The sequence below is a fragment of the Falco rusticolus genome, chromosome 3 (genome assembly GCF_015220075.1).
Source record: "Falco rusticolus isolate bFalRus1 chromosome 3, bFalRus1.pri, whole genome shotgun sequence".
In the NCBI taxonomy this organism is placed as follows: Eukaryota; Metazoa; Chordata; class Aves; order Falconiformes; family Falconidae; genus Falco; species Falco rusticolus.
The window spans coordinates 36,113,030-36,123,331 of NC_051189.1; the positions used below are offsets into that span (position 1 = coordinate 36,113,030).

Consider the following 10,302-nt stretch of genomic DNA (forward strand, 5'->3'; position numbering starts at 1 on the left):
AATTTGACTCCTAAACCGTAGTAAGTTTTTAAAACTGCTAATTCATCTACATGATACAGGTAAACAGCAGTACTTAATATACACTTCAACTATTCATACAGTATAATAGTAATTCAAAAAATAAAACCCTGAACTTAATTACATTGCCCCAAACCCCAATTACACTGTGAACAGTCTGCTTATAATTCTTTGTGTGACCATATTTGTTTAGCAAACAGATGTTTAATCTTATTCTAGCATTTACATTAACCACAGAACCTTAAGGAAAAAAATCCTATTATTTCAGTCACTCTCAGGATTTGTTTAAAGAACAGTCCAATAAAAAGATACTCCCTCCACTACATGTCATCGTGGCATCTCTTTCCAATCTGTTTCACAAATCTGCTTTAAGTGTTTCTATTATACTAGTCACAATTACTCCATTACGTAGCCTCCCAGATACCCCTACAATAAACAGCAGCATAAAGTTGAATTCTCTTTCTGGGTGACACTCAGGTAAGGGAGATTACCAGAAAAGTCTTTTGCTAGTGTAAGGAAGGAAGTTAAAGGTCTTTTTGCTCTATGCAACCAGCTAACGTCCTTAACCACCAGTTATCACTCCTTGATTTTATGCCTAATAGCAGCTACAGATTAAATGTAAACAAAAATTCTAGTTTCTACCTGCTGGTAAGGATCCCCAACTCAAGCATCAAATGCGAACAGCATGTTACACACTGCACAGCACAGCACTGTCATTCCATTCTCTAGCCAAAGATACACTGCTGTGTCCCAAGGTGGACAATCAGATTACTGATTTAGTAACCTGATTGGTGTGCTGAATTTACTAAAAGATCCTATCCAACGTATTTTATAAAAGTTACATTGTCATGTACTTTATTCATTAATTCAGTTTTCACATGACATGATTGACATTAAGCAATATTTACCTGCTTCTTCTTTAATAAATGACAAATCTTCTTCCGGATACGGGACTGATGGTTGCAACACTGAGCAATCTTCTGAGTTCTCTTCAGTATTAGGTGGTATATTATAAATAAATCTCTTTGTAGTTTGGTTTTTCCTTCTTGCTTTTCCAGGCTCTTGAACTGATTGACCCTGTGCGCCCATGTCATTCCATACGAAAACTTTTCCCTCACCTTGAGATTCATTTTCAGCCATTTCAGGTGAGCTGTCCTGGACCCAGCTGCAGTCATTCATTTGGTAGCTTTCCATTTGGCCCTCATCAATAGAGTAACCATCATTCTCAGTTTTTATGCTACTTGCCAAGTTGGTAAGGTTCCGTGTTGCCCAGAAGCTGGCAACTTTCTGATCCCTTGGAGACAAACCATCCCTACTAACAGATCTTCTGTTGTAATCCACGACAACGGTCTCTGGAGCTTCTGATTTTATACTAATGTTTAAGGCATCTTTAATGAAGTTGCGGCAGGACTGGACAACCTCCGTCATCTGAAGGTAGCTGGCCACTGACATGACTTCAATGGCATTTTGGCTCGTAAGCACGAGGTTACCAGAATATAAGAAGTCCAAGATGACAGAAAAACCTTGAACAGCAACAACATCTAAATAGGTAACAGTGGTTTGGTTACGGCTTTCTTTGTTTGTAAAGCAATAGAGAGTCTTAAAGAAGCGGCTGCCTGCAACCAGGATGTTCTTGTGAGCTCTGAAGACCCTCCCGCTCACCACAATATTAACATCACAAAGAATGCCTTTCTTCCTCTGCTCATTGAGCTCTTGCAGGAGCTGATAGCAGTAAGAGTTCTCATTTGGCCTGCTGTTAAAATCACAGTATCCTTCATTATTCAGTTCTGATGGTAACTCCGATTCCTGCAATTAAAAAAAACCCCACAACCATAATTAGCGTTTAATGAATGCTTTCCTTAGTCCAACACTATAATAGGGATATGAAAATAAACTGAGAACACAAATAAAAAAATCATATGAATGAAATTAACATTCTTGGTCATAGAGGCAGGAATATGTAATTAAAAAAACACTTCTGAAAACTAACAATCACGATCTCATTCTGCACCCTCCACCTCCAAATTTGAACCAACACTAGCAGAATGGCCTTGAGGGCAAAGGAAATGAAATTTCAGCCAAAAGCAAGGAAAGATTTGAGTGTGAAGTACTTGTTTGTCTTAAGCCACATACATTAAAGGAGTCTCTTTCCAAAGATTTAAATACATGGTTCTCACATATCCAACCTCCCATTCTTCCCTAAAAACCGCCACTTAAACGGGCAAGTAGAACTCTGATAACTGATTCAACATTTTCTCATGCTCTCCCAACCACAGAGTGCTTTAGGTTGAAAGGCACCTTAGAGATCATTTACTTCCAGCCCCCCTGCCATGTATGTCTTAAAGAAAACATGTTACTGTAGTAGTTATAATAGTAGACATATTCCTTACACAGTTCTACAAATTAATCATTTAGTCTTTATTTTCTGTTAGTGGCAGGTTTAGGATTAAATAGCAGTACTGCCTGACAAATTGACAGAATGTTGCAGGCAACTAAACAGAACTTCAGCTTCCGTTACATTATTTAACCAAGACTTTCTTCAATCAAGCTCCACTGAAACTTTCCAGTAGCAACACCTTTAACTGGTACATACTTATTACACAGACAATGTGTACTTGTGTCTCTATGACATTTTCAAGACATGATCTCAAACGTGGCTTCAAAATTTTGCTAAAAGTAGTATCAGACAATCCAACACCAAGAAATTAGTTGTTATTAAAGATTAGTTCAGACAGTGAGGCTGCTAAGTAACAGGAGATCTGAACTAGATATGACAGCATTTAGAAAACTTGTAACTGATGTTCAGACAATGATGATTCAGAGTTCCAACAAAGCAGCAGCTAGGACAAAGCAGAAAACACCACAGGCTGATGTATTTGAGACCATACTTGTATCAATTAATATGTACTGCCATCAAGAGCAGCAACAATGAGAGAGTCTTTTCCATACTGGATCTCTAAAACTCTCTCTTCTTTCCCAAGCAAATAAGAACAGTTCAAAACTGGCTGGCTCCAATATGGTTTAGGAAGAGAGATCAGATTTCATAAATGATACCATTATTTTCTCCTCTTGTTTCCTAAAACTCCTCATAGATTTGGGGGATTGAGGTATCATTAAAAGCTTGACTGCCTCAACATTACAGGTAAAAATCAGCATTAACAGGTAATGTTAATGCTGTCATGAGCCCATAATCTCTACTGGCACTAAAATATATATTGCAGAAAAGTACTACGCTTAATTTGGGACTACGGCAGAAACCAGCCATATATACATATATATATATAAAAGGTCACTTTCTACCACACAGGAATTGGTGCATTAAATCAGTACTCACACCTCAAGTTAAAATCCCAGTGTGGATCACTGGGATGACAACTGAGGTTGTAACTACATCCTCTAAAATAGTATTTACATCTATAAGCAGCAAATACTACCCAGCAGAACCAAAACAGAAACTACTGTTTCAGCATCTTCTGCAGGCATTCCAGTTTGTCACATTCAAGTTGCTCCTAAATCTCTACCCTTATGTGACAACAAGCAAGAGATCTTTGTCCAACTTTGGCTTAATTTTTTCTGCATATGCTCCAACATACCCAATTACTCTTCCATATCAGACCTCTGAAACAGGAAGTATGTCCCAAACGTGTGACAGCTAATGGAGAAGCACTGTGTAGTTTCAACACACCTTGGATGAGATCAAGACAAAAACTATCATACCCTAAAGTGTTGTCACTCAAGTTAAAGTCAATCATCAGTGACTTGCACCTCACACAGTAAATGTTAGGTATGATAGCTGACCATTTCATTCTCTGAAAACACATTAAGCACTACAATTACTATTATTTTTTTTAATTCTGCAGTGGTTTGGAAAGGAGCTGCATATCACAAATGTGCTACAGAAACACAAGGCTGAAGTCTTCATTATGAGAAGATCAGAAGGCTGAGTGAAAATAAGAGACATTATGTAACAACTGTCCAAGCTACACGGGTGTGTACGGGGGAAGAGATCAGTATTACAGCTTTACAGAAATGGGTGCATAAGCATTTTAAAAACTGTAATACTGGAAAAGAACTGTTTAACTGCTGGTATGAGAATGCCACATCTCAAATGAAATGAAAGCCCCAACATCTGAACAGTCTTCAAGCCTATGTACACCAAACGTGACAAGTAGCATTAACATTTACTGTGAGAAAAAAATAATATCCCTTGGAGAGTTTTAAACATCTCCCCTTTGTACAGGAGAAGTACAGTACCATTCAATCAAAAGTAAATGCAGAAAATAGTTACAGAAAACAAAAAAGCCCCTTTATTTTCAAGCTTTTGTTACTTATGCTGCACTCACGGCACATCATAAGGGTACTGTTTTTCAGATGAGAACCAAACACTAATAACACTTGCTTAGAAGTCAATATATTTTCAGAATACAGACCAAACATGCCCATCACCTAAGTGATCTAACACCAAACCACCTTATCCTTTAATAAAAACTGACAGGAATTCTAGAATCAAAATCAGGACTACTTCAGTTTTACCTGTGGAATCTACAGCATTGTAAGTCTGAAAAGCTTCTCGCTGTAGGTGAGATTAAGAAGCAGTCTAACAGAACAGAGACTGCTCAAGGAAACAAATACTGTGCTCAGTTTCAATGAATTAAGAGTCATCTGAATACACCCAAAGAGAAATTATTATTTCGTATATATAACTCACTAATTAAACTTGCCTAAAAGCTAAAAGGAGCAAAAACAGATGATCAAAAACTGCTACAGAAACTTGCTTTTCTTTCTCCTCCTGTGCCATCAGCATACTGTCTCCTGGGAGCAATGGGGGGTGGGGAGGGAGGCAGTGGTGAAGAAAGAAAAAACACCACATAAAACCCCCAATCTAACCATAGATTCCATCTCAACTGTATGTATATGAAAAGTAGTTATGCCACATTTTTGTAATCCCTTCCCCACTACCACACCTTACTCTACATCAGTTCCCTATGCCCCCAAATTAATCTCAGCCTGAAAAATGGATCCTCTAACAGAAGTGAACTATCAGGAGCTTCTTAAGCATGTGCAGCTGCAGAGGAAAGTTATTTCAAAATACGGTTCTATCAACTGCACATATGATGCTCTGCTGCTGTTTTACATGCTGTATCACTGCTCACAGAAAACTCGATGATTTTAAACTGTTCAGTTAAGTGCCTAACATCCAATCAAGTAGTTCAAGCTCTGGTAAAAACACTACATAAAAATATGGTAAATTATGATCCTTACCCTGAAAGCCTGACTTCCTCCTCTTTTTTTTTTGCTCTGCGCAGAGTAATTCAAGAAATTAACTTAGGACACTATAATGCAACTCTTACATCTGAAGAACTTCTATTCATCACTGGTCACAAAGCAAACAAATACCGTTCACATGGAAAAAATAACACATCAAAGGCCTTCCTCCTTTTGCAGAGCTTCTGCTTTAAACCAACATGCCTGTTAGACTAGAGAAAGCTTTTCTGGCAGTATTTCCAAAGCTCAGCCTCAAATTATGTCCAGAGAGAAAATGTTTTAAGAAGCTGCTTTAAGGGGTAAAACCCCCAGCAGCCAATAAATCTGCATCTTACAGATCTAAATTAATCACAGAATGAAAATCTTTTGCTGTGATTTCCCAGTAAGTGTCTATTTCTTAAGATTTTTTTGCAACACAATAGCCCATTCATTAAAAAGAAGAACCCACAAAGGTAGTTTCAAGCCGATTATAATTTTCCTTAAGCTTTACTATGGAGACATTATTTTAAAAACAAGAACAGAAAAAAAGTCAAGATTTTCATCTTAGAAAGCAGCACTGACTGACAGCTCAATACCCTTGAATTACAGCAGCTGCAACCACTTGTGATGTATTTTGGCATTCCAAATTAAATGTATCCCAAAAATAAACTGAAATCATCACTCATTTCCTCATGAGTGTAATATCCAACAGACCTATAGAAATTTCCACTGCTTTACTGTCTTAACACCTACAATTTCCTTTTTGCACTTGAACAGTGGCACTATGCCATATGTTTATTAGCAGCTGCTAAACATGCCCTGCAGTTGAAGCTTGTCAAGTCAAGAAAACATGTGTGTTGTCTCTAAGACAAAGGCTGAAAGATCTCTCCCAAGTTTCATTAAATCCAAATGGCTTTGCGGCCTCATTATGTACGTTGGAAATATGGTCAGGGTACAAATTACCTACTTCTGTTCCAAGTATCTGGTACATTAAGGAAAAAATGGGATTATTGTTTTGGGATTAATTTAAACATATGTATCAAGAGAAATTCAAGTGTTATTGAAAGTGTTAAAAGTGTATGGAAATTAAACACAAAAGCAGAAAGAAAACAAAGGGTCTTAATCAGATTTTTCAATAAAGCAAGTATAACCCAAAAATGCACCACAAAAAAACCTACACAGATGTTTGAAAAATTGCAATTCCTTCCCTTGTGAGAAGTTTTAAATTGAAATGTAATTGCCCAGGGATGCATCCAGCACTGTTTTCCACTTGAAAACATCAATCTGTAAAGTTACTTCACAGAAGCTTACTTTGACCAAACCTTACCTTTAATACAGTACAAAAGAACCACTGATGCATCTCATCTATCCTACTGTTTCATTTATAATTAGTTACTTACAAATATTTTTTCTTAAAACTATCAGTGGTATAAAAGCAATAGGACAATAAAAGGTTAATCTCAAAATAAACATTCGGGGTGGTGGAAGGGGGGAGAGAGTATTGGCTTGCATGTCACAGTAGCCTAGAATTTAAAGAAGTATTTAGTGGTCTTATGACAGACTGGGTGTAGGAAGACAGAAAGAAAAAGCTAGTCAGTTTAACAGGAAAAACTGCTTGGAATATGTTTTATTTACACACAGCTTGATGGGGGTGAGAGAAACTTCTGAGTGTGGCATGAATTAGCAACACCTAGTGACACTGGAGGCTACAGTGACAGGACATACCTTTACGGGGTAATCATTCACAACTCAAAAGTTAGAAACTAGGCAACAAGGTGGCAAGGAATACACTGCAATAACATTAAACAAGAAAAACATTTTCAAAAATAGAAAGAGTTAAAAGAAATAGGGAATTAAAGTTTCAAAATTAGAAACACGTATTTCAAGCAAGTTTGGCTAAAATACTGCCGAGTGAATAGCAAACCCCAGATTGGAGGAAACCGATAAGATGACCTACTGCCATGAAATGCCTGTAACAATACCTGCCTTAGAAATACATTTACTGAAAAGGTAGTATTATTTATCTTGAAGGTGAGCATCGCATGTGTAAATGCAAAAATAGTATTTTTGGATAACTGATATTCATGCACCACAAGATTTTTCAACGCGCTCTAATAAAATCTACATTCACCTAACATTTTATCTGTCATCTTGACATCCTCCCCAAACATTAGAATCACATATTAGAAACACAGCTCTTGTCCAAGGTACCCTGAGCTCCTTAAAGCCTTCAAGCAATAAGCTCAATTTAACTACTGCGCAGCAATTTGTACTCGACACATTTATCCAACCAAGGTGAGCGTTTAATAAAAACCGAACTCTGAATAGCGAAAAACAGAGCCATCAGGAATTCGTTTTGGCTAACAGCTCAAGTTCAACCTAGCAGTTCAAGTACCAGCCTAACCTGAAGCACATTCATTAGCTTGTGCCCGCTGGCAAGTTTAACGCCAGCTAGACGACCTGCGTGAACTTTTTGCAGCGCACATATCCTTAGGAGGAAAGGCTACAGAAGGCTGGTGATTCAACACGAATATTCTTTAGGAGCTTTGTATCCACCTACGTTCTAGAGTTAGCCCTGCCTTATTCGCAATAGCTGCCAAGAAACACAGTAATTTTAAGTTCAGCGGGGAACATGATGAGTTTCGCTAGTCCTAAAACATTAGAGGAGAGCTGGCATATTAACATGGCTTTCAGGAAACCACATGTTTATCTCGCACACCAAGCGACACTGCAGACTTCTTGCTCAGTAACTCAATCTAAAGCAACACAATCGGGGGGGAAAAAAGATTTAAACGAGAAGGTCTTGACTACACAGTTAACCGACTAGTGCCCTGGGACCACGCCGTTAAGAACGGCAGAGCAATTCTAATTTCACGCTGGCAAGTACCCGCTTCACACGCAGCCGGACACTACCCTCCCTTCCCCGGTACCGCAGGAGGAAGTTGTAACGAGTGTTTTTAAATCACTGCTGCAACACTGGTACGCGTACGCAACTTTTTCCCACATTGCCGGTGTATCTTCGCGAGATAAACAGATGAACTAATGAAAACGGCACCCGCTACCACCGAACAGGTGACGTTACAGCCACAAACAATAGCTGGTGCAACCGCTGCCGAGCTGCACCAGGGCAGCGCTGTGCTTGCCCAAACCCAGCGGGACAGTCGCCCCGAACGGGAAAGCGGAGCGGACTCGCCTCCCGCTGCGGAGACGGCGTGCGAGAGCAGCACGGCGTGCCCGGGCCGCCGGGCAACAATAAACAGCACAGGAAGCCATTTAAAGAAGTTCACACACGGGGGTATCAGGTTAAAACAAAAAGAAAACACAAAAAAAACCCCAACAAAAAAAAGAAAAAGCCACCTACGCGAGAGGGAAGGCCGGCCTCCCCGCGGGACCCGGCCGGGTACGTCCCCCCTCCCCCGCCCCTCCTCCGCCACCCGGCCCGACCGCCGCGTCCCCTACCTGCTCGGCGCTGACGGGCTCGTTTAGGCGATGCTCGGCGGAGAGGTGGTGCCGCAGGAGCAGGGCCCGCTTGTAGTTGCGGGTGCCCTTGCAGAGCTCGTCGTGCCCCCCAGGCAGGGCCCCGCCGGCCATGATCAGCTCGGGAGGGGCGGCGGCGGCCGCGGCAGCGGTGCACCAGGCGCAGGACATGAGGCCGGTCTCCTGGCAGTAGTAGAGCCATGGGAACTCCTTGAGCCAGGAGCCCTGGAAGGAGATGTGCAGCTTCTGCAGCAGCGACTTGGGCCTGGCTAGCGGGAAATGCTTGATGCTCTCCCCCTCCCCCGCGCCCACGCTGCTGCCCTCCGCCTCGTCCCCTCCGTCGCCCCCAGACCGCCTGCTGCTGCTGCAGCTGCCGCCCTCGGCGCCGCTGCCGTCGCCCAGGCTGCCCCCTTCGCCGTCCTCCTCGTCGTCGCTGCTGTCACTCAGGGATCCCCCGTCCTGGACCAGCTCCTTCCCCTCCAGCAGGCCCTCCGGCTCCAGGCCCTCCGCGCCCTCCAACTCCATCTCCTCGTCCGCCCCCCGCCCATTGAAGTGTTTCCGCGGCCAGGCCGGGGCTTCGCAGCCATTGTTCGCGGCGGAGGGGGCGGCCAGGAGCCCCCCGCCGCCCCGAAAGGCCAGCGTCCGGCGGTTTCTCTCGGCGAACATGGGGCCGGCGGCGGGGGGCGAGACCGCGTCCTGCGGCAGCAGCAGGTCCTTCTCGTCGGCGGCGCCCTCCAGCTCCTCGGCCTCCAGCCCCTCCAGCTCCACTTCCTCGTCCGCCCCGCGCCCGTTCAGCGGCTCGGGGTCCTGCCGGTCCCAGGCCTCGGCCGCGCCGCCGGCCCCGCCGCCGGCCGCCGCCGCCGCGGTGACCAGGCCGCCGCCCCGGAACGCCAGCGTCCGCCGGTTCATCTCCGCGAACATGGCGCGCGCGCGCCCCCCGCCCGCCGCCTCCTCGCGCCCCTGGCCCGCCGCTCCCCGCCCGGCCGAGGGCTCTGCCCGCGGGAAGGGGGAAGGAGGCGCCGGCTGCCGTGCGGGAAGGGCGGGGGTGGCGGCCGAGAGAAACGGAGTCCGGCGGCTCGCCCCCCGGCTCCGGCCTAGATCACCGCCGCAGGCTCCCCACAATGGATCCCGCTCGGCGGCGCTTCCGTCCCAACAGGCCCCGGATCAGGTCGAATGGCAAATGAACAACGGACTGCTCCCACAATGCACCGGGAGAGCCACCGCAGGGGAGGGGGAGCGCGAGCGGGGGGCGGGCAGGCGGGGGGCCGGCGGGGCGGGCGCGACAGCTGGGGCGCGTCACGCGCCCCTCGCGCCGCCCGCCCGCCCCGCCGCGCCGCGCGCGCCCCGCCCCGCCCGCCCCGCGGCGGGCGACCCCCCTCCTCCCTCCCCCCCGAGGGGCCGCGGCCCCCCCCCCCCCCCCCCGCTCCGGCGCGCAGGCGCGGCAGGCCGGCCGCGGGTCCCGAGGGGCGAGCGGCGGGGTGGGGGTGGCGGCGCGGCCGAGCCTCCCGGGGCTGCGCGGCCGGCGGGCTGCGCGGCGCGACCGGGTGCGGCGGTACCGTTATA

The 10,302-nt window shown here is 45.1% G+C and overlaps 1 protein-coding gene across 1 annotated transcript in view; it reads right to left on the reverse strand.

Moving 5' to 3' along the window:
- Positions 1-10,008, reverse strand: part of ZBTB10 (zinc finger and BTB domain containing 10) — a 32,266-nt gene extending 22,258 nt beyond the window's left edge. Inside the window, exons 1-2 of the mRNA XM_037380755.1 lie at positions 8,722-10,008; positions 927-1,824 (exon numbers count right to left, since the gene is read on the reverse strand). Of these exons, the coding sequence (XP_037236652.1) occupies positions 927-1,824; positions 8,722-9,660 (1,837 nt within the window). The 5' untranslated portion in view covers positions 9,661-10,008. The remainder of the gene's footprint in view (positions 1-926; positions 1,825-8,721) is intronic.
- Between the last annotated feature and the right edge of the window lie 294 nt (positions 10,009-10,302).